General features: G+C 42.6%; 1 protein-coding gene across 2 annotated transcripts in view; it reads left to right on the forward strand.

Annotated features, from left to right (window-relative positions):
* Window positions 1-17,925, forward strand: part of cntnap3 (contactin associated protein family member 3) — a 149,865-nt gene extending 131,940 nt beyond the window's left edge. For both annotated transcript variants that reach the window (XM_013137048.3, XM_020053694.3), the window contains 3 exons: window positions 1,281-1,499; window positions 2,402-2,473; window positions 16,578-17,925. In XM_013137048.3, the coding sequence (XP_012992502.2) occupies window positions 1,281-1,499; window positions 2,402-2,473; window positions 16,578-16,777 (491 nt within the window). In that variant the 3' untranslated portion in view covers window positions 16,778-17,925. The remainder of the gene's footprint in view (window positions 1-1,280; window positions 1,500-2,401; window positions 2,474-16,577) is intronic.
* Window positions 17,926-25,736: the final 7,811 nt, after the last annotated feature.

The raw sequence follows: 25,736 nt of genomic DNA on the forward strand, positions 1-25,736 counted from the left end.
ACCTGGGCCTCCCCCTCTGCTCCTCCCAAACCCCTCCACACAGCCGCAGTCTTTGTGTGGTATCAGGATCAAAGAGCTGGCACGGAAGTGAGTTCGGTGTCATTCCAAGCTACGTTTGTCATCGATCATGCTTACAAATTGACCTGTAATGAATGAAGAGAGGAGCGAGAGAGTGGGATGGACAGAGAGTCGGTAGAGTGCGGGGAGTGGAAAGGGAGTGGAAGAGAGAGTAGGATAGGAAGTAGAGACAGAGGCTGGAAGGAAAGAGAGGGAGAGAGAAGAGAAAAAGAAAGAGAAGAGAGAGAGAGAGAGAGAGAGAGAGAGAGAGAGAGAGAGGAAAGACATAGTAGATTCAGCTACCTGGTGGTTGACGTAAAGGTTACCTTCAGGATACAAGGATACAGGATAATTTCGCAGTATGATCCAAGGGGGTGTGGTATATGGCTAATATAGCTTAGCCAGTATGATCCAAGGGGGTGTGGTATATGGCTAATATAGCTTAGCCAGTATGATCCAAGGGGGTGTGGTATATGGCTAATATAGCTTAGCCAAAGACTGTTTTAAGGACCCCTCAACATGGAGTGCCTAGACATGAGGGTTCTTAATAATATTATAATCTGGTTTACAACATCATTAGAACAGTACAAAGCAAATAACCCATGTTATATGGTGTGAGACAGTCAAGTAAACAACAAGGGATATACAGGCTTTTCTATGTCGAAGTGCATGAGTCAACTGTCAGAAAGAGTGCACAAACTTGGCTAACACAGGTGTTCAGGAGGGAAGACGCCACTGCTGTCAAAAAGGCTATCAAACTTTTTACATGAATGTAACACGCCCTTGCAGCCAATCAGCATTCAGGGCTCATACCATCCAGTTTATAAAATGTTGTATACTACAATTAGCTCAGATCCTTCAATCCCATCCCCTTTAAAAGCACTCATGAAAATGCAAATTACTTCCATTACATTCATAGTAATTTGATCATTGTGAAGAGCAAGTGAAGCAGATGCCCTGGCAACTGTACGTTTTCCGCTGGATCTAAGCCAGTCAAATTAAAACAGTTCTTCTGGGGTCTATCTTTATTTAACGGTATGTCTATTGCAAGCTGTCGATGAAGTTGACCTTCTGTGTGATCAATGACCCGCAGACACAGAGAGTGGGGAAGAAAACACTACTTTTACCGTTGACCAACCACTATATCGAAAGAGTTTGAACGTAACGATAATATTTGTAAATGTTTTGTCTTTTTGCATCCATTTATGTGTTGGTGTATTTAGAGTCTGGTGACCTGGATCCAGAGATCGCCAGGCTTAATTCCCTGGGTTTCAGCGGCTGTCTGTCGGTGGTCCAGTTTAACTCAGTCGCCCCACTGAAGGCAGCTCTGCTTTACCCCGACACCAGCCCAGTAATAGTGACTGGACCGCTGGCAGAGTCCACCTGTGGTTCCTCATTTCCAGTCAATCCTTATCCAGCCAAAACTACACACCCGTTATCAGGTAAGCGGTTGAGTTAAAGTGCCTTCCAGATATTCTCCTAGTCTACTATATTTTCCCCCATGAATTTATTAAAGAAATGTAAAGAAACAACCAGGCTTAACATTGTGCATTTTCTTCTCCCTGTGGCCCTAGTACACTGTTCACCTCGAGAGGAATATTTATGTCTCAGACAGAACCACAAGCTTTAGCAGAAGAATAGGGAAAATGTTCTACCGTGGGGGATAGTAGATTGACATGGGCTAGTGAGGTTACTGTTCGTTACTCTTTGTGTTGGCTCAAGAAAAGTAAACATGGATCTTTTTTCAAACACATTCAAAATGCTCCTAAGAATTTAACAAGTATGATTGCATTCCCAATGTGTTTTCTTCACTTGTACTTCAGTGCTTCGAGGGCCGTGAAAAGGGCCCAATCACGTAATGGCCATTAGCTTGCGATTGAAGCAAGATGTAAATAAAAAGTGCTTCAGAACACAACATTGGCAGCCAGGAGAAGGAAATTATAGTTGGTACATTCAGCCCATGCCCCCTAAAGCCACTTTGGCCTCAAGACATGGACTTTTGGAAATTCAAGGCCTTGCTTATAGCATCTTCCATGTTAATTAAACGAGAATGAAAGTGATTACATTGTGTCAGATTAGTTAATTAATTTGAATTAAGACAGATCTTTCATTTGCATAATCTTTCTTTCGAGGTCATCCTCATGCAGTGTATGACTGAGGGTGTAGTGTTAAATTAACCCTGCATGGACTGGTGATGACTTCTGATGTTACTGATTATCTCTGTCTTTTGTCTTTCTTATCCTTTCTTTTCTCCTGTCTCTTTTCTGCTGTCTTTTGCTTTTTCTCTCTGTCTGCCTCTCTCTCTATTACTCTGCCTCTCTGTCTGCCTGTCCCTTTGCTGTAGATCATTCTGGTACAGTAGGTACTGGTGAGCCTATAGTTAATGCAATCAAGAGTGATTCTGCATTGATTGGAGGTAACTGGAGCATGTTTCTCTTGCTTTTCATTGTTCTAATTTCATATTACATACCGATTAGTTTGAGTCCTTTATAATGATTTGACAATATTCCACAATTTGACAAAAGTGACTAGTATACAGTGGATATAAAACATCTACACACCCCTGGTGTGTAGATGCCAGGTTCTTGTGATGTAAAAGAATGAGACAAAGATAAATCGTCAGAACTTTTTCCACCTTTAATGTGACATATTACGTGAAAATGTGAGGGGGAACAATATTCACAATAACCTGGTTGCATAAGTGTGCACACCCTTAAACTAATGCTTTGTTGAAGCATCTTTTGATTTTATTACAGCACTCAGTCTTTTGGGTAGGATTCTATTACCATGGCACATCTTGACATGGCAATATTTGCCCAACCCTTATTTGCATAAGCGCTCAAAATCTGACAGATTGCGAGGACATCTCCAGTGCACAGCCCTCTTCAAATCACCCCACAGATGTTCAATTGGATTCAGGTCTGGGCTCTAGCTGGGCCATTCCAAAATGTTAATCTTCTTCTGGTGAAGCCATGCTTTTGTGGATCTGGATGTGTGCTTTGGGTCGTTGTTGTGCTAAAAGCTAAACTTCCTCATCATCTTCAGCTTTCTAATGGATGACTGAAGGTTTTGTGCCAAAATTGCCTGGTATTTGGAACTGTTCATCATCCATCCTGACTAAGGCCCCGGTTCCAGCTGAAGAAAAACAGCCCCAAAACATGATGCTGACACCACCATGCTTCACTGTGGGTATGGTGTTCTTTGGGTGATGTGCAGTGTTGCTTTTGTGCCAAACATACCTTTTGGAATTATGGCCAAAAAGTTCAACTTTGGTTTCATCAGACCATAACACATTTTTCCATGTGCTTTTGGGGGACTAGATGTTTGTTTTTGCAAACTTCAGCCGGGCTTGGATGTTTTTCTTTGTAAGAAAAGGCTTCCATCTTGCCACCCTACCCCATAGCCCATTCATATGAAGAATACAGGAGATTGTTGTAAAATGTAGCACACAGCAAGTCGGGCCTGTTCCTTGTGCCGACGCACCGCACGCTGGAGAAGCGTGTGGGGAGCATTCCAAACGTGCTCCACACGCCATTCATCCACCGCCGGATGCCATGGTGCCAGGGCCGGCCCCAACACACACTGAAACAGGGTTAAGGCAGTGGAGGAGGGAGTTCTGGGCATACTCAGCCCACGGCAGAAAGTCCACCCACTTGCCCATTAGCTTAAGTGAGACTTACCGTGGTCCCCAGACGTTCCATGAACGCTTTCCATATGCGGGAGGTGAACTGAGGGCCACGGTCAGACACAATGTCCTCTGGGATCCCGTAATGCTGGAAGACATGCGTGAAGAGGGCCTCCGCAGTCTGCAGGGTTGATGGAAGCCCAGGCAGAGGGAGAAGGCGACAGGCTTTGGAGAACCGATCCACGATGACAAGGACAGTAGTGCATCCCCTGGAAGGGGGGAGGTCGGTGACGAAGTCCACCGAAAGATGAGACTAGGGTCGTTGTGTAACCGGCAAGGGCAGGAGTTTTCCATATGGGACGTGTCTGGGTATCTTAGATTGGGCACAGATGGAACAGGAAGAGACATAAACCTGGATGTCCTTAGCCAAGGCGGGCCACCAGTACTTTCCCTGCAGACAGGTGATGGTCCGGCCGATCCCTGGGTGCCCTGACACCAGTGCCGTGTGAGCCCAGGCAAGAAGACGATCCAGCACCACCAGAGGCACGTAGGCGCAACCCTCAGGACATTGTGCAGGTGTTGGTTCCGCCTACAAAGCCTGCCGGATGACAGCATCCACATCCCACAGCACCTGAGCGACGATGCGGGACGGAGGGATGATAGGAGTCACCTCTCCCTGCCTCTCCCCCACATCATAGAGGCACGATTGGGCATCACGTTCTTCAAACCCAGCCGGTAGGACAGTGTGAACTGGAACCTGGTGAAGAACAGAGCCCACCGGGCCTGTCTTGGGTTTAGCCTCTTCGCTGCCCGGATGTACTCCAGGTTCCGGTGGTCAGTCCACACCAGAAAAGGGTTTTTGGCCCCTTGCAGCCAGTGCCTCCACGCCTTTAAGGGCCTTCTTGACCGCCACAAGTTCCCGGTTGAGAACTACCCCGCCCAAATGTAGTTCCTTTGGGCGGGTTTCAGCTGTTTGGAATAGAAGGCGCACGGCTGCAGCTTTGGAGGGGTCCCAGTCTGCTGAGACAGCACAGCTCCCACTCCCACCTCTGAGGCGTCCACCTCGACAATAAAGGGGAGTGAGGGATTGGGATGTGCCAGCACGGGAGCAGTGGTGAAGCGCGCCTTCAGTGCCTCAAATGCTCTCTCTGCCTTTCTCCGTCCAGCGCAGCCGCTGAGGCCCTTCTTTCAGTAGGGAGGTGAGCGGCGCAACTACCACGCTGAAACCCGGGATGAACCTATGGAAGTAGTTGGCGAACCCCAGGAATCGCTGCACGGCTTTCACAGAGGTGGGAGTGGGCCACAACCGGACTGTGCTGACGCGGTGCTCTTCCATCTCCACACCTTCTCCAGCTTTACACACAGGCTATGTTTCAACAGCCTTCCCAGCACAGACTGGACCAACAACAAGTGCTGTGCGGGATTCAATAGATTAGGATGTCGTCTATATATACCACTACACACTGTCCCAGCATGTCCCGCAAGACCTTGTTAATGAAGGCCCTGGAAGACTGCGGGGGCGTTGGACAGTCCAAAGGGTATCACGAGATATTCATAGTGCCCCGTGTTCATGGAAAAGGCTGTCTTCCATTCATCGCCTGCACGAATGCGCACCAGATTATAGGCACTCCTCAAGTCCAGTTTCACTCCTCAAGTACTGCGCCCCGTGCATCTGCTCAATGATGGTAAGGATAAGGGGTAGCATATAGCTGAACTTGATGGTGTCTTTATTCAGCGTGCGATAATCTGTGCAGGGGCGCAATCCTCCGTCTTTTTTCTTCACGAAAAAGAAGCTTGAAGAGGCCGGCTATGAGGAGGGACGGATAAACCCCTGCCGAAGGCTCTCTTGCACGTATGTCTCCATAGCCTTGGTGTCTGCATAGGAGAACGGGTAGACGTGCCCTCTCAGGAGAACTGCGTCTGACAGCAGGTCAATGGCACAATCCCCAGGACGATGAGGAAGTAGTAGTGTAGCCAGGGATCTGGAGAATACCCAGTGCAAATCTCGGTACTCCTCTGGTAAATCCACTTGAGGGTAAGCAGAGAGAAGGGAAATGTGGTGAACTGTCCAAGCCTGTGGTGTGGTGAACTGTGGTGAACTGTCCCTATCGGCGATTATCCAGGGCTCGGACTGGAATGGGGGCCTTTAGTGGAATCAGCGGAATGCGTAATGCTATAGCCAGTGCGCTGTCCATAAAATTCCATTCAGCCCCAGAGTCAATCAGAGCCAACGGGAGTGCGGGGCTAGGATAGTCGGGAAAGGAGACAGGAAAACACACTGGTTGAAGTGACAGAGAAGGAGCAGTGGTAGTGCTTCCTACCTGTGGGGTAGGAGGAGCTCCAGGTTTGTCACCTCCTCTTCTGAACGTGAAACGGGGGCAGGTTGGGGAGAATTGACCCCTCTCTCCACAATAGAGACAGAGACCCAGGCTCCTCCATCTCCTGCGCTTTGTCTCAGGCAACCGTGTCGCACCCACCTCCATTGGCTCTGACCATGGAGCAGGCTCAGCCATGTGCACCAGAGTCCGCTTGGGCTTCTTACGGGACTGCAGGAGGTTGTCCATATGAATAGCCATGTTGATTAGCCTGTCCAGGGACAGGTCGTCATCCCGACAAGTCAACTCGGTCTGTACTTCCTCCCGCAGTCCATTGCGGAAAACGGTGATCAGAGCCGATTCATTCCATCCAGTGAATGCGGCTACAGTTCGGAACTCTAGGGCAAATTCCGAGGCTGTCCTTGATCCTTGATGAAGACATAACAAACGCTCACCCTCCTCTTGGCCCTCCTCTGGGTGGTCGAACACAGAACGGAAGAGGCGGTTGAAGCACTTGTAAGACTCCACCTTGGGTCAGACCGCGGCACCCCACTCTAGGGCTCGTCCGGTCAGCGCTGAGATGACAGTGCGAACCCTCTCCCCTCCGGAGACCACCCCAACGTAGCGCGCAAAGTACAGATCACTCTGAAGGCGGAACCCCCAGCACTTTGTCAGCGTGCTGTCAAAGCGCTCCGGAAAGGCCAGAGGTATCCTGTGGAACACCTCAGATGGAACAGTGGATGATGCTGGTAAAGGCGCCAAATCCGCGGCCGGTGGCGAAAAGGAATTCCCCCTCCGCCATGCGAGTGATAGCCACCAACATGCTGTCCATGGCGCTACCAAACCTGACGAGGCAATCTCCATGGTGCTGAACAACTTCGGCCATGGTTGCTGGCTCTGCCTTTCCCGCTGTCTCCATGTATTAAGGTTGGTTACTCTGTCACAGTGTTGCAGGGAGTGGAATACAGACGCAGGAAATGTGTTAAGGGTTTCTATAACCCAACTCAAAGCACGTCAAAAACTGACTGGGCAAGCCCAAAGTAAAGTGAGGTGAAAAGCCTCCAAAACAGAAGACGCCAAAACAAATATTTCTTATATATTTTGTTTTTGCCACCAATTAAATGTAGTGCCCCATAATAACAAAGAAAAATGTTTTTGCTAAAATATCTTTACCATTTAAACTACTGAAGTATCTCATGTACAGAAGTATTTATTCCAAACCTTTTATTCAGGACTTTGTAGAATCGCCTTTGGCAGCAATCACCATGTCTTCTTGGGTGTCTTTACCAGCTTGGCACACCTGGATTTGGGCAGTTTCTCTTATTCCTTCTTGTAGATCTTCTCAAGGTCTGTCTGAGTGGATGTCCGTGAACTGTAATATTCAGACCCCCCTACAGATTTTCAGTAGGATTAAAGTCCAGGCTTTGGCTAGGCCACTGAAGGACATTCACATACTTGTACAGAGGCCACAAGGATATTGTCCTGGCTGTGTGCCCCAAATCATTGTTGTTCTGAACGATTACTCTTTGCCCCAGTGTCAGGACCTCTGGGCTCTAGATCAGATTTGTCCATTCTGTCTACCAGTCCCTGCCTTGGAGAATCATCCCCATAGCATGATGCACCACCAACATTCTTTACAGTAGAGATTATATGGCATTCAGGCCATATTGTTACATTTTGTTTGTTGAATAATGTTTTTGCTCTAGCTCTCAGAGTCCTACAGACATGTCATATGCCTTTTACTCGGGTGTGGCTTAAGTGTAGCCACTCTACCAAAAAAGCCTTATTCTTGGAGTGCTGAAGAGATGCTTGTCCTTCTGGCAGATTCTCTCATGATCTCAGAGAAACTCTGAAGCTTCATTAAAGTGGCCATTTTGTTCTTGGTCACCAGCCAGCTGTAGGAAGTGTCTTGGTGATTCCAAATATCTTCCATTTCACAATGATAAGGCCCACTGTGCAACTGTGGAATTTAATGCTTTTTTTCATAACCTTCCCCAGATACATGCATCGTCACAATTCATTCTCAGGGGTCTGAGGAGAGTTCCTTGGACTTCATTGGTTTGTTTTTGGTCTGCATTGGGGAGTGTTGGACCATACTGTATCTAGACATTTGTGCGCTTTTCTACAATCCCATTCCCAAACAAGTAGGGATGCTGCATAAAATGCAATGATGTGCCAATCATGTATCCCTATATTTAATGGAAAATAGTACAAAGACAACATTTCAAATGTTGAAACTGAAATGCTGATTTGTCTGACCACAGGACAGTTTTTTCCCTTTGCCTCAGTGCATGTTAAAATAGCTTGGGCCCAGAGAAGGCAGTGGCAGTTCTTGATCTTGTTTATTTATGTTTTATTTTTTGCATGGTGTTTAACTTGTATTTGTGGATGCAGCGATATACTGTGTTCACAGACAATGGTGTTCCTGAACCCATGCAGTGATTTCCACTAGAGAATCGTGTCTGTTTTTAATGCCGTGCCACCTGAGGGCCCGAAGATCAAGGACCATCCATTATTGGTTTTCGGCCTTGTCTCTTGCATACAGAGACTTCTCTGGATTTTCTGAATCTTTTAATGACATTATATACCATAGATGATGAGATCCCCAAAATGCTTACATTAAAATACGTTGACAAACTTTATTCTTAAATTGATGCACTACTTGCCCACGCAGTCTTTCACAGAGTGGTGAACCCCATCTTCACTTCTGACAAACCCATCCTTTCTGGAATGATCATTTAATACCCAATCACGTTACTGACCTGTTTCCAATTGACCTAATATTTTTGTGATATTCCACCAGGTTTAGTATTTTAGCGTTACGCTGGCAACAAATTCAAAGTGGGCATGTATTTTTTAAGAAACAATAAAATGTCTCAGCTTCAACATTTTATATGTTAACAATAAATATTTGTATAGTGCTTTTCTAGTACAATTACACTAAGTGCTTTACACACAATAAAAATAGAAATAAATGAAAATAATAGCACAATTATATATAAAACATGTATATATATTTTTTTAAATAAAGTAAAAATAATAAACTAAATTATAAAATCACAATGATAAAATATTTATAAAAGCCATCTTATAAAAATGAGTTTTTAGGTTAGATTTAAGAGAATGCACTGGCGTAGCATCTCTGACATTCTGTGGTAGGCTGTTCCAGAGTCTAGAGGCCCGTATAGCAAAGGCCCAGTTCCCTTTAGTTTTTAGTCTAGACTCCGGGACAGCCGCAAGTCCTTTTTCAGATATGTTGTCTTTGATATTTTGTCTTTGTACTACACTGCTCAAAATAATTAAGGGAACACAAAATCATCACAGTATAACACCAAGTCAAATAAACTTCAAGGATATCAATCTGTCCAGTTAGGAAGCATAAGCGATTGTGAAGTAATGTCACCTGTTTTGGTAAAAATGAAAGTAACAACAGGTGCACTGGAGAGGCAACAGCAAGACAACCCCCAAAAAGGGAATGGTTTTGCAGGTGGTGGGCACAGAAAATTGATCTCTCCTTATCCTTATCACATGGCTTATTCTTCTTTGGTTTTGCGTTTTGCTAGTATCCTTGTCACTACTGGTAGCATGAGGCGGTACCTGCAGTCCATTTAGGTTGCACAGGTAGTCCAGTTCCTCCAGATGGCACATCCATACGTGCCGTCGCAAGAAGGTTTGCTGTGTCGCCCAGTACAAACTCAAGAGCATGAAGGAGAGACCATGAGAGGGGCTGTTGCACAAGGAGAGCTGGACTGGGCCGTAGAAGGGCATCGACCCAGCAACAGGACCGGTATCTGCTCCTTTGTGCGAGGAGGAACAGGAGGAGCACTGCCAGAGCCCAACAAAAGGCTACTGGTAGTAGAGCCCAACATCCTCTTGTGGGACATGTACTCCCAGTCCAGCACCGTGCAGCTTGATTGGCATTTGCCAGAGAACACCAGAATTGGCAGGTCCGCCACTGGTACCCCTTTCTCTTCACAGATGAGAGCAGGTTTACACTGAGGACACATATGAAAGAGTCTGGAGACGCCGTGGTTATGCTGCATGCAACATCATCCAGCATGACCGGTTTGGTGTTGGGTCAGTGATGGTCTGGGGAGGCATATCCTTAGAGGGTTGCACAGACCTCCACGTGCTAGCCAACAGTACCCTGACAGCTGTTAGGTACCGGGATGAAATCCTCAGACCCATCATCAGACCTTACGCTGGTGCAGTGGGCCCTGGGTTCCTCCTGGTGCAGGACAATGCCTGGCCTCATGTGGCCAGAGTATGTAGGCAGTTCCTGAATGACAAATGCCATTAACTGGCCTTCACATTCCCCACACCTGACTCCAATTGAGAACCTCTGGGACGTTATGTGACATGGACTGTCCAGGAGCTCACTGGTGCCCTGATACAGGTCTGGGAGAAGATCCCCCATGACACCATGCGTCCTCTCATCAGGAGCATGCCCAGATGTGCATGCCCAGAGTGCACTCAGGCACGTGGGGGCCATACACACTACTGAGTCACATTGAGTTGCTATTTTGAAAATCTCGCAAGTTGGAACAGCCTTTGATTTCAATAATTTATTTAGATCCAGCCATCAATCACTTGGTGTTTTCGCTTTCCATTGACCGTTGTTACGTTGTTTTGTTCTCAACGAATTACACAATGTACAGTAAAGATTTTGATCTCTAACATATTTCATTCATCGAGACCCGATGTGTGATTTAAGTGTTCCCATGACTTTTTTGAGCAGTGTATTTTCAATTGAATATTGGTTTTAATGATTTGCACATCATTGCATTTTGTTATTATTTACATTTTATGCAACGTCCCAGCTTTTTTGAAACAGAGTTGTAAATCGTGTCCAGTCAATTAAATTTGCCACAGGGGGACACCAAACAAGGAGGATCAAAGCACAATGGATGCAATCTAAGCTCAATTTGGAATGTCATAGCAAAGAGTCTGAATACTTATTTACAGACCAGTGTCAAAGTAAAGTAAGGTGTTTGGCTACCATAAGCCACCAGTACATCTTCAGTGTACCTTGGCATAAATTCTACAAGTCTCTGGAAATCTACTGCAGGGATGGAACACCATTCTTCCATAAGATATTCTCTAATTTGACTTTTCAATTATGGTCTCAGACATGTCGGTCAAAAATCTCCCATAGGTGTTCAATTGCGTTGAGAACTGGTGACTGCAAAGGCTTGAGCATATTTATAAACATGCCACAGATTTGATAGGATGATAAATGCTTAATTGAATCATGCAATACACCTATATGAAAGTGACAGCATAAGTTATTTTCCTCCACTCATTTATTCAGGTTGTTCATTTAATTTGTTATCTGTTTACATGAAAATGTTTACAAATGCATGAAGACATTTTCACTTTGTCATAATGGAGCATTGTGTGTAGATAGGTTGCACTTTTTTGTTCATAGCAACAAAATGTGGACAAAGCAAATGAGCCTAAATATTTTCTGATGAATATACACCAATGACCCAAAACATTATGACTACTCACACATGAAGCGAATAACATTAATCATCTCCTAACAAGGGCACATGTCAAGGTCTGGGTAGATTAGATGGTAAGCGAACAATCAGTTCTCGTATTCAATGTGTTGGATGCAGGAGAAATGGGCAGGACTAAAGACCTGAGTGACTTGACAAGGGCCAAATTGTTGTGGCCAGACGACTGGGTCACAGCATCTCTGAATTGCCAAGGCGTGTGGGGTACTCCCGGTCAGCAGCGGTCCGACGAGGGACAAACCAAAAACTAGTGACAGGGTGTTGGGCGCCCAAGTCTCATCGATGTGCGAGGACAACAAAGGCTATTCCATCGGGTCCAAACCGACAGAAAGTTACTGTGGCACAAGTCCCAGATCATTTTAATGGTGGCTATGGGAGGAATGTGTCACAACACACAGTGCATCGCCATCGGCCACAGTTGAAAGCGCCAACAACGGGCACGTGAGTGTCGGAACTGAACCTTGGAGAAGTGGAAGAATGTCACCGGGTCCGATGAGTCACATTTTCTTTTACATCACATGGACGGATGTGTAGACGTGCACCATTTACCTGGAAATATAATGGCACCTGGATGCACTGTGTGAAGATGACAAGACCTAAACATTGTTGCAGACCAGGTACACCCCTTCATGGCAATGGTATTCCCTGTGACCTCTTTCAGCAGCATAATGCGCCCTGCCACACTGTACCCATTGTTCGGCAATGGTTTGAGAAATATGCTGAAGATTTCAAGGTGTTGCCCTGGCCTCCAACTTACAGGACTTGAAGGATTTGTTGCTAATGTCTTGGTGCCAGATACCACAGGACACCTTTTGGGGTCTTGTAGAGTCCATGGCTCGGTGGGTTGGCTCTGTGTTGGTGGTACATGGAGGACCAACGGCATTTTAGGCAGGTGGTCATAATGTTTTGGCTAATCAGTCTATATGTGTGTATGTAAGGAACCAGTCAAACATTTGGACCCCCTTGACATATTCATAGATATTTCTTCATTTTACGAAGATATGACTGAAAAAAAAAACATATGGAATTATATAGTAACCAAAAAAGTGTTAATATGTATATTTTATGTGTGCTGTTTGAATCAGTGTTTCCCCTTAAAATGTTCTTGCTGTGGACAGAATGTTGTTGTTGATTGTGCAGGGTTGTTGGGGCTTAGGACATAGACTGCACACTATGTTAAAGCAGTGCTCTACATCTATTCTCTCTTCTTCCTATTCCCTCCTCACCATCTCTTCTTTCCTCTCTGGTCTACTCTGGCCTCTTCCATGTCCCCTGCTTGCTCTTGTAAACAAGAAACCAGGCAAGCCTAGTTCAGCCGGCCCGCAATAGAAAGTGTTGCCTCCTCAAGATTCGAACCGAAGTCATCCACATGAAAGACTATGTCATTAACCACTAAACCACGGGGCTGTACGCTTGCTGGCTGTCAGTATAGCCTCTTGTCTACACTGACAACCGGCATCTGTATATCCTGAAAAAGTCCTCTTTTGCCACTGGCCATTTTAATTGTTAATTGGCCATTTGTAAATTACATTGATACAGTTAAACTGACTAATATTTCTTACTAAGTTTACCTCCACCACAAATAGCGTCTATGTATGCCATTTGCTACTGGCTGTTTTAACAGCGTACTAGCCAGTAATAAGCTTTATCGGTATCTACTAAGTTACTGGAATAGTCATAGGAATTAAGCAATTGCTAGCGAGTCTGACAAAGCTATTTCATTTCATGGCATAAGGATGTATTTTTTTCTTTCATGGCAAAAAAACATACTTTTTTCTTTCATTCATGAATTGGGGATACAATTGTGGCAGCAATAGTGATAGCTACTTATAAATGAAATGAGAATAATTTCTGTTTCAGACGATTCGTAACTTTAACATGTGTTCCTCTGGTTATTGCCGTGATATTCTTATCTCCTTGCTGATAAAGAGAAATACACTCTGACATCTTTTATTTCATGCATGATGAGAACAAGTGTTGTTTTGCACGTGGTACTCACAGGGGGAGTTCTCAGGAGGCTGTGAGAACGCTTGGGCTACTTGTGCAGCTTGTCTGCATAGAGAGTATTGGTGGCTCCAACTTCTACGACAGTGAGATGTGTGTTTCTCAAATTGCATGGAGAAAATAGCACAACAAGCTACATATCCTTAAGAACAGTGCTGTACCCTGAACCAGTGTCATTCGTCCAAGAAAATATTTTGATTGTTATTGTTATTCTTGACGTGCTGGAAAATATTTTGCCATGGTGGGGCACCACGGTATAATGAACGTAGTGGAATCATTGGTGTGAATCACACCCTAAATGGTGGAATTGCTACAAAGATACCACTACTTAAAGACTACTGTTATAATAAGAACAGTTTTGTGGCCAAGAAACATGAGGAATGGACATTAAACAAGTGGACATTTGTCCCTGGTTTGATGAGTCCAAATGAGTCCAACTGCCGTGTCATAGCATTCTGCAGTGAATAGCCCATCTGGTTTGCACTTAGTGGGACTATATTTCATTTTCAACAGGACCATGACCAAAAACACACCTCTAAGCTGTGTAAGGGCAATTTGACCAAGAAGAAACATGATGGAGTGCTGCATCAAATGACCTGAGCTCCACAATTGCCTGACTTCAACCCGATTGAGATGGTTTAGGATGAGTTGGTCTGCAGAGTGAAGGAAAAGCAGCCATATGTGCACAGCATTTGTGGGAACTCGTTTTGGAAAAGTATTCCTTGAAGCTGGTGGAGAGAATGCAAAGAGTGTGCAAAGCTGTCACCAAGGCAAAGCATGGATACGTTGAAGAGTATTAACTATACATTTATTCTTATTAGATTTATCAGATTAACAATTCTTTGGTTAATATATGATTCCATTATTTCATAGTTTTGACGTCTTCAGTATTATTCTGCAATGTGGAAAAAAGTACAAATAAACACCCCTGAATGAGTAAGTGAGTCCAAACTTTTGACGGGTACTGAATATATATTTCACCATCTGATATGGCATTTAGTTTGCACAAAACTTGGAAGCGACATTTGCAACATACTTGCAAGGGTGATTAGTGCCCATCCATCCATCATCTTCCGCTTATCTGGGGCCGGGTCGCGGGGGCAGCAGTCTAAGCAGGGATGCCCAGATGTCCCTCTCCCCAGACACTTCTCGAGCTCTTCCGGGGGGACACCGAGGCATTCCCAGGCCAGCCGGGAGACATAGTCCCTCCAGCGTGTCCTAGGTCTTCCCCGGGGTCTCCTCCCGGTGGGACAGGACCGGAACACCTTCCCAGGAAGGCGTTCCGGAGGCATCCGAAACAGATGCCCAAGCCACCTCAGCTGACCCCTCTCGATGTGGAGGAGCAGCGGCTCTACTCTGAGCTCCTCCCGGGTGACCAAGCTTCTCACCCTATCTCTAAGGGATCGCCCAGCCACCCTGCGGAGAAAGCTCATTTCGGCCGCCTGTATCCGGGATCTTGTCCTTTCGGTCATGACCCAAAGCTCATGACCGTAGGTGAGAGTAGGAACGTAGATTGACCGGTAAAAGAAGCTGCACCGATCCGTCTGTCAATCTCCCGTTTCATCCTTCCCTCACTCGTGAACAAGACCCCTGGATACTTAAACTCCTCCACTTGAGGCAGGCACTCTCCACCAACCTGAAGTGGGCAAGCCACCCTTTTCCGACTGAGGACCATGGCCTCGGATTTGGAGGTACTGATTTTCATCCCCACCGCTTCACATTCGACTGCAAACCGTCCCAGTGCATGCTGAAGGTCCTGGCTTGAAGGGGCCAACACGACAACATCATCCGCAAAGAGCAGAGACGGAATCATGTGGTCCCCAAACCTGACACCCTCCGGCCCCTGGCTGCGCCTAGAAATTCTATCCATAAAAATTACCCAGGACCCCATATTCCCGAAGCACTCTCCACAGGATGCCGCCAGGGAGGCAGTCGAATGACTTATCCAAATCCACAAGACACATGTGGATTGGTTGGGCAAACTCCCATGAACCCTCCAGCACCCCGTAGAGGGTATAGAGCTGGTCCAGTGTTCCACGGCCTGGACGAAAACCACACTGTTCCTCCTGAATCCGAGGTTCTACTATCGGCCGTATTCGCCTCTCCAGTACCCTGGCATAGACTCTCCCGGGGAGGCTTAGAAGTGTGATCCCCCTATACTTGGAACACACCCTCCGGTCCCCCTTCTTAAAAAGAGGGACCACCACCCCGGTCTGCCATCCCAGAGGCACTGTCCCCGACCGCCACGCGATGTTGCATGGCAGTGATTAGTGCCCATTCATTCAATTGCAGGAATGTCATTCTTAAATGGGCTGGCTCAATGCCAAATGCACAAAGGACACCAAAACTAATGTTTAAATAAATTACTTGCTTATTAAGGAACTTTTTAATACTTTGTCATTTCAAAAACCAATTTAATGTAGCATTATTTTCAGTCTGGCTTTATTCTGGTTCCCAATAAGAGATCCTTTTCTTTTGATAATGGTCTTTTCAAAATGACATGCACAATGCATAGTGTAACAGTGTACAAGGACTGTTTCTATTCTAGGGTTTATGAAATTAATGCCTGGGACATTTGTGAGATTCAAACTTGATTTACATGTGCTGTGCCTTTCAGAGGCTGGTGTAATGACTTTTAGAGCTAACATTAGCAACCGAAATCAGACAGGCTGGGTAATAGGAATGAAGTACCCACAGGATACATTCGCATATCATTTCTGTTAGGGCTCCCACGCCATAGTCTCATTTCAGTTCTCTGAAATGTGTCTATGGAGCTGAGAAAGGCAGTGATGAGGTCTGAAAGCTACCATGCTTTCTTATTGTTTGCATCTGAAACCCATGCACAAGTCACAGTTATACTCTATAACATAATTGGCTGCTAGTTAGAATTCTTCAGTGTTCTGTTCTGAATTTCTGAAAAAAGCAGGCTTGTAAGTTTTTTTTTTTAACCTTTCAATTGAACTTCTTGTAAATACATTAGGGATAGTTAATGTGAATTAATGTCAAATAAGCATCCTTTTGTTGTTCTCTAACTAAATTTTTTATATGACTCTGCAGGTATGATTGCTGTGTTGATATTTGTGATCCTGTCCGCGTTGGCAATAATGGCTAGGTTTCTGTATCGACGGAAAGAGACTTTCCACAGCCAAGAACCAAGGGATATTAAACCAGAGGTTGACAGTCCTGAATATCCTTTCCACAGTGAACCAACCTCACAGAACGTACTAAGTGAAAACCAAAAGGAGTATTTCATATAGGTCCGTCTGACGACCCCTGGACCTTGTTGAACTAATCCTGTGAATTGGATTGGGGAAGGACAGAAATGCCTTGCCGATACCTAAAAAGAGTAATAACATTCACCATTACACATACATTCATTAAAAAGACCCTCAGCAACTGTCAAAACAAGATGGCTGATCAAGTGGTTAAGAAGACAAAAAAGGAATCAAACTATTCATACCTGTATTGTTTTCTTTTGCTTTGCTGGTGTTGTTTTCTTGTATATATATACTGGTAATATGGCACAGACGTGTGATGAAATGTGTTTTACAGGATTGTAAATATTCTTAAAAAAATGTAAATGTTGGATTATTTGATGTCTTTATAGCAATCGCTGTCTAATATTCCTCTCTGGTGATACAATACTGAAAATAGTATAAAAAAAACACTAGAGGGATTTATATGTACCTGTAGTAGGTTTATGAAGATCAAAATAAATGTTTGGACTCTGGTAATGAAAGTATTTTGGTATTATAATAATTGATGTTTGATTCATGAAGTGTTGAGATGTCTGAGCCATTACAATTCCCTCTAAAGCAGTGGTTTTGAACTGTTTTTGCCTCGGGACCCAAATTGAATCAGGTTATTTCAGTCACCAATAACAACCTATATTTACAGTCAATGTTGCAATTACATATTACAGAACAACATTCTCATCATTTTCATTGTTAGTAATTCCATATGGCTCATATCCTTTGTGAAATCACAAGAGCTGCCAAAAAGCACATATAAACATTTCTGTGATTGAGCATTTAATTTCTACCTACTATTACTTGTTTGAATTCAGATAGATGTAGTTTTTTCCACAAAACAATTAGTGAGTCACTGCTCTACAGTACACTTTGCAGGCAGTATACTATAGTGCAGTGTGAACATGTTTACAATATGTCCCACCACCTTTCTCTAGTAACAGATTTCAGCGTACACCCTGTCAGGGACCATTGAACAAACTAAATGATAACAAAAAAAACATCCCACTGACAAAACATGTATGACAGTAGCCTTTCCCAAAGTGTTTTCATCTTTTTATTTTTTATTCTGTACTTCAAAAAGTTTCTTGGCAACCATAACCTGTAATTTTATGTGCTTTCTCTGCATTATCCTGGACAACAATAAAAGCATTGCCATTAAACGTTCTTTTTGTAACACTGCTTCCTTACCACCCGCAGGTAGAACGCGTTGAAAGACCAGAAAAGCTTTGAACAGAACTCGAAACACTAGTCTCTCGCTATTTGATTTTTACCTTCCTATGAATGACGACTCTACACAAATATCTCAAGCTTTTTACTCTCACAAAATCCTAGTCTTTTTTTTAAATGTAATAATGGTTTGCTCTGACAAACATTCAGTTTGGGTGTTAATGTGATTTACAGGATGCAGCTGGAAGACGTTGTCGCCGCACAGGAAGACTAGCTGTTGCCATGACGTCTTTGAATGGGGTTAACAGTATAAAAGAAAATTAGAGAATGTAATCTGCGATACGCTGACAGAAAAGAAAACCCAGCATGTTTTCCTTTGGCTCTGGCTCAAACAATAGCACCAAGTAAAGCAACGAGGTAAAGATGAGAGGATTGTCATCACATGGGGCTGCTGTTAATCGCAAAAACACCATGTGCTCTCTATATTGGCTCGGACTCCTGGAGCTCATATTATTTTAATTGGAAGACAGACTGAAAATGATAATGTTCTTATTCTCTACAGTGCTATTTTCGGTCAAATACGATGTTCCTTGTGTTTTAAAATTGTATGAATGGCCATTAATATCTAAAAGAGATGATAGCGGTAGAGAGGTGCCCATTAGTTGGCTAACAGTCTCACACTCTACCCACTGTACCTCTCTCTACCACTTTATCTCCCTCTGTCTCTGTCAAGGCTTGGTTATGAAAATAATCTGACATTAACATGAACTGCTGTTATGTGGACATGTTGCAACCACTGTGATTTTTATTTACCTGCTGGTCATGTATGGAAGTATAAAAATCTTGAAGAATGATCTGGCCTAAATAGGTCCTGTGAAGTTTCTTACAAGATTCCTGCCTTTCAAGGCTTTTTTTCTAGCCACTGTGTTTTGAATGTAATCGGTATTGCTTGCTCTTTGAGATTTTAGACAGATATGTAAGAGCACTTTGGTACAACTACTGAGGTAGAAGGGGCTTCATAAAAAGACCTTTGATAGACTGATATTGCAGAATAGGAATACAGGTTAGACTGTCTTTGTAGTATACTAATTTTGACCAGGGCCTATTTGTTGTTTTAGAGCAGGATGCAACCCAAATACCACTGATATCAGGAACACAGAGAATGCAATCAAAAATGCAGCACCTAAATACAGAAACAACATATTCAATTTCTTGCTAATGAGTAAGAAATATTTGTTTCTCCTCCTGTCTGCTGTAATTTCATTGTGAAGTGACAGTGTGTCAATGTGAAACTCTTATTGCAATGTGTGAATAGATGAAAGCACAGGTGTGAAAGCATTTGTTTTGATTTATTGGACAAGCTGAGTACACCGTCTGTTAAAAAAACAAACTGCTAAATATACATGCTTTCAGATCTGAAGTTTCATATCAGAGATATTTATTTATTTTACAAGTTGGCACCTACTAACACGGACCCCCTTTTTTATAGCTTCTAGCCAACATTGCAAGTCTGTTCTTTATAAAAATGTTCAGGGATTACTCACAACAATGTCGGAAATTTAGAAGATGTATCATCATCATTGGCTCAAAAACAGAGCAAGAAGCAAGAAAAGTACTTCCAATCACTGAGCTTAAAACCATATTGGAATTCATTTTGGAAGGTACAAATATAATTGGCTGGAATACTAATGCCAAAATGGCTGTGGTTGTCATGGACCTAGAGTGGATATAAAAAGTCTACACACACCTGTTAAAATTCCAGGTTCTTGTGGATGTAAAAGAATGAGACAAAGATAAATCATGACCTATATCCACCTTCAATGTGACCTATAATGTGAAAAATTCAATTGAAAAACAAACTGAAATCTTTGAGAAAAATCTAAAAAAATCACAATAACCTGGTTGCATAAGCGTGCACACCCTTAAACTAATGCTTTGTTGAAGCATCTTTAAATTTTTTTGGGAAGCATGGCACATCTTGACGTGGCAATATTTGCAAAAGCGCTCTAAATTTGTCAGATTGCAGGGAAATCTCAATTGGAGGTCATTCTGTTGGATTAAGGTCTGAAGCCATGCTTTTGTGGATTTGGATGCTGCCACAACCATGTGGGTATGGGGATTTTTGGGTGATGTGCAGTGTGGTGTTTGCACCAAATATACATTTTGGAATTATGGCCAAAAAGTTCAACCTTGGTTTCATCAGACCATAACACATTTTCCCATGTGCTTTTGGGAGACTTGATGTTTGTTTTTGCAAACTTCAGCCGGGCTTGGATGTTTTTCTTCATAAGAAAAGGCTTCCATCTTGCCACCCTACCCCATAGCCCATTTATATGAAGAATACGGGAGATTGTTGTCACATGTAGCACACAGCCAGTACTTGCCAGAAATCCCTGCAGTTCCTTTAACCTTTTCACGCGTGAGTTTCAAATATGCCTTAAACGCCCCCCAGCGTGAGTTTTTTTGTTCACCACTCAGAGTTCGAGAATTTGATTGTGACGTCACAATACATTTAATCTGCAGCTTCCCAAAAACACCACGCTGCTTACTAGTTATGCATCTAATTTTTTATTTCAATTATATTAACAAACATCTACCGGTAGTAACAGTTAAAAATGTATATTGAATAATCTTTTTCTAAAGATCGCGGCGAGAAAAATACTGAAACGATTCACTTGTATCAATAAAACATACACAATCTATCAGGCAATGGTGTGTAAATTGTTTTACGTAATTATTCAGAAGCTCTCAAAACATTATGAATTCCGATTCTTGCATTTAGAAATGGACAAATGCGATCAGTGAAAAAGTTGATTTTTTAAGATTTTTATAGAGCTTTTTTCTCAACAAAAGTAGTGCTAAAATACTGTTTTAGTTTGCGCCATCGGTTCGCTACTAGATCTGCCAATTGAGCTATTGTGCGTGAACTCTACCAAAACAAACTGACTGGATTAACCCCACGTTAGCTACATGCATTGAGTGGCGTTCAAATGGTTGACATGAACAGTCACTTTGCCAGGTAAGGAACACTAAATACATTGCAGTGCAAGCTTCTCTTTTTGACTCGAATTCAAAGCGCTGCAAAAGCTGGTTTATGTGTAACTGTAGCTAGCAAACAAACCGCTAGCAAACGTCAGCTAACCGCTAGCTAACAAAGTGTGACCTGTAATGCAGTGCTGCTAAAATGAAGATCTTAGTTTATGTTTATTGTAGAAAATCTAACTGCTAGTGTTGGCTGCCTGTTGGTACATAAGTAACACTTTTTTATGCTTGCTACCTGGTTAATATCATAGTGTGGTCTTGAAACAATTACAATCAGGAAATAAAGTTATAAACGCTGTTGGAGCTAAATGTGAGTAAATAACAGCGCGGTCTGACCAGCCATTGTTACGTCACTCGTACCTAGGGAGTTCTAATGATGCGTTCTAAACAATACGTTCTAATCACACCGGTGTGATCGTACGCTTCAGGGACCACTCTAGCCTGATCATACCGGTGTGATCATATGCGTCAAAGGGTTAATGTTGCTGTAGGCCTCTTGGAAGACTCCCTGACCAGTTCTCTTCTCGTCTTTTCATACATTTGGGAGGGATGTCCAGTTCTAGGTAATGTCTCTGTTATTTTCCCCACTTGATGATGACTGTCTTCACTGTGTTCCATGGGATATCTAATGCGTTGGAAATTATTTTGTACCCTTCTCCTGACTGATATCTTTCAACAATGAGATCCCTCTGATGCTTTGGAAGCTCAATGTGGGCCATGGCTTTTGCTCTGAGATGCAACTGAGAAAATGTCAGGAAAATCCTACAAGAACAGCTGAACTTTATCTGTGATTAATCAGAGTCACTTTAAATGATGGCAGGTGTGTTATGACTTCTATTTAACATGAGTTTAATTCTGAACCGAGCCACATCCCAGTTATAAGAGGGTGTGCACATTTATGCAACCAGGTTATTGTAAGGTATTTATTTTTCATTTTTCCCCCTCAAAGATTTCAGTTTGTTTTCCAATTGAATTGTTCACATTATAGGTCACATTAAAAGTGGAAAAAGTTCTGACATGATTTATCTTTGTCTCATTCTTTTAAATCACAAGAACCTGGCATTTTAACAGTGTGTTGACTTTTTATATCCACTGTATGACCACTGAAAAGCAATCAAAGAGACAAAAGGTCAGTATAAGTCAAATTATATTCATAGCTCAGTGGGTCAGGCATGAAATGAATATGGCAAGGACTTTGGAAAATAACAGATATGGGGAAACCAGCTGTGACAGACACCTCACTCCCAGATAGGTTAAACACCTTGGCCGTTTAGTGAAAAATAACCCCTAGCTCCCAGTTAGAGCCCCTAGGGTTAATGTGAACACTGGACCCACATTCTCTGTGGACAGCATGAGGACTTTACAGCATGTTAACAACTGAAAGCAGTGTCTGAAATAAACTTTTGGCTCACTTTCCAAGGGGACTGGTAGATTAAAAAATCCACCAGCCAAGCATAATTTTTACCTGCCAAAATAATAAATTGCCTTTATGTGTCACACAGAACAACTCATCACCACTGCCTCAGGATCATACTGTAGTTAGTCTCTTATAAAATATATATAAAAATGTAAAAAAATATCCATGTGATTTGTCCTCCTTTTTGACAGTGGGTTTTTGTTTCAAAGGTTGGCTTACTCTGGTTAAATGTCACCAAATAACAGCAATTTGATGAATGGTAGCTAGAAGTGATTGCCATTCCTTTTTGGTGAGATGGCTCTTCTGGCTCCTTTCACCTGAAAGCCAGATCCGTTGGCTCCCTAACGGGTCTTCGTTTAAAATGCTTCAAAATAACCCCAAAACAGTGTGAAATTCATGTTAAAACATATCTTATCCTTTGTATTTATTAGATCACCTGTTGTTTTTTTCGTGAAGTTATCCTACTGAAACAATTCACATGGAATAAAAACAAACTATTTATAGATTATTTTGCACAGATTTCCAATCTTCACTATATAATTTATCACCTTATCTGAGGTTTTTTTCTGGATCAAGAAGGGGCTTTGGTGGTGGGCTTGGTCAGGGGTGTGTCAGGGGGGCGTGGCTAGACACAGCAATAGGCGACGTTGGCTCCCTCATGTAATAATTTTAGAGGCCCCTCTCTATCTTAATATTTTAAAGCTAATTTCCTGAAATTATAAAAACTGTCCCATTTGGTAGCCATTTGGTGTAATTACATTGAAAAATAATGAAGTGAGCATCTATCAAATGTGGTTTAATATAAAGGGTGGAGAACCCCAATTTTTTGGGGGAACCCATATTTTTTACATTGTATTATAAATTGTATTCATTAGTCACAGCCCAAAACTCTGTAATATGACAGTAAAGGCATGGTGGTATCAGAACAATCCATTGAAACTAAACTTCATTATGGTTTCTATACAAATATCGCAGAAATGTTCTCCGTGGAATAGTTTTTGCCTTTACAAGACGAGAATTTTCCATTTTTTTCCCCAGAAGTTTGTTTTTATGTGTTATTTAGCTGAGAGTGTCGTGATTACATAAATATACAATACTTCATGATACCTTTAACAGAAATGAATATAGGACCCAAAATGTCAAGTCATAAAATCTGGCTGAAAATCTTCTGAGAACATTATTTGTTTTTTTTTATTATCAGTGAGGCTCTGTGATCACCTTGCTAATGTAGTTTCCATTCATGGCATCTTACTCTGAGAAATGAAGAATTATGCTGTTTTGCCTTTTTCCATGGTTTTACAGGCAAAGTATGAACTCATTATCTAGCTACCTGTTTTTCACAAAACTAAAATGTAATGTGATTTCTATTGCTTCAAATATCTGAAGAGTGGATTTCAAGGCAATGCAAACATGTATTTTTTGTAATGTAATTTCCTCCAAATCATCATGCCAGACATCTTATTACATTACTATTTTGGTACAAACATTTACCCGACAGTGTGGCAGACAGCCTTCTGAGATTTACCTGCCAAATGGAAAATCTACCCACATTTTGCACTTGCCGGGTATTCATTTCGGACCCTGCGTGCAAGGCTGCAGGCCTGGATGGCATCCCTAGTCAGAGAATTTGCAGATCTAGCTGGAGTGTTCATATTCATATTTAACTTCTGCTTTTCCCATTCATTTGTCCCCAGTTGCTTCTACATGTCCATTGTTGTTCCAGTGCCCATACATTCCAGTGTGAACAAGCTAAATTACTGCCTTTTTAGAGAGGCTTGTGAAGGACCATATCACCTCAATAATACTAACCACCCAGTACCCAGGTAATTTAGACACCACCCCAACCAAGCCATGGATTGAGTGTACTGCATACCCCTTTATCCTTCCCATATAAGAGGAAAACCTTTGTGAGAATGTTTTTTGTCTTCTAGCTTGGCTTTCATAACAATATGGAACTTTGACTCCCTTTGACCACAGTTGCAGAGGGAAGGCAACGTCACCTCCTCCGTACTGACCCTAAACATGGTCAGTCCCATCCGATACTAACGAATGTGTGACCGAGTTTGACTCCTACTCAATCATCATGATAGAGCACTGCCTTTTTGAAGACAACAGCGGTAGGCCTGATCTCCTACGATGAGTCAGCCAGCAGGGAAGAGGTCAGAGATCTAGTGGAGTGGTGCCATGTAAAAAAAAAAACTATTTCTCAGCATCAAAAAAGGAGACAGAAGAGAAAGCACATGCCCCTACACATTGAAGGCGTTGCGGTAAAAAGGGTCACAATCTTCATGGACAAACCTACAAAGAAGAAAGCTTCTTCTTCCAGGGCATCAGACTGATAAACTAACCGCCCATCTCCCCTGCACTCTGATCTGCACATTAGCCCACACAAATTTACATTCCAGCAAACGTATGTACACTAAAAGTGAATTGGATACTCACAGTTTCTCTCACTCACACTGTCATTCTCCTACTCAATGTATGCACAACTGAACTTATTCACATGCACGCAAGTATTCAGTTCACACTGCTGAAACATGTTTAGAATATTCACGGTAGACACTGGTCATTTTTCATTTATATTCTGTTACCTGGATTTTTTATTTTTATTGTATGTGTATATTGGTGTGGACTTTCTTTTTGTTGTTATACTGTATTTGTTACTTTATTTAACTTCATTGTTTAGGTATAAATGCACAAGCATTTTGCTACAACCATGACAACATCTACTACAAAGTGTAACAATACAGAAAATAAACATTATTAAAGGCTATTTTTAATATACACAACTGATTGTTTGGATGTTTACCTACATTACAAATAATTACGTATAGCCTGTAATATTACAGTATTTTGATAGAGCAAACAACTGGTCATACTCTGGAAAATGATGTAACAACTGGGTTACCTCTCTAGCAAAATGACAAAGTAACAAAATTTTGTCTGGCTATAACTGCTAGTGGAAGAATTGCAATGTATTTACTCATAGAATTAACATTTTACTTAAGACATGAAGTTCTTTGTTATTTGAATATGTGGTAAAAAGATTTTAAGCAATAAAGCTTAAAAGGCAGTTTAGTAGAGCAACAGCGATTACCAGTGACAATTCATGATACAGCACTGCCTTTTTGCTAAACTGTACAGACATTTTAATGGGTTTAATAAGAAAAAAACATTTTGATGCACATAATCACTATATACACTGTTTACGTATTTGTAACTGAGGTTAATGAAGTGTCTACAAATGACCTACAGACAAAAAAGCATTGTTATCACTATCTGAAGAAAAAGAAATTCTCCTTGGACCTTTTTTTCATCTGTTCTGTAACAATTCACACT

Source organism: Esox lucius, chromosome 14 (assembly GCF_011004845.1).
Source record: "Esox lucius isolate fEsoLuc1 chromosome 14, fEsoLuc1.pri, whole genome shotgun sequence".
Classification (NCBI taxonomy): Eukaryota; Metazoa; Chordata; class Actinopteri; order Esociformes; family Esocidae; genus Esox; species Esox lucius.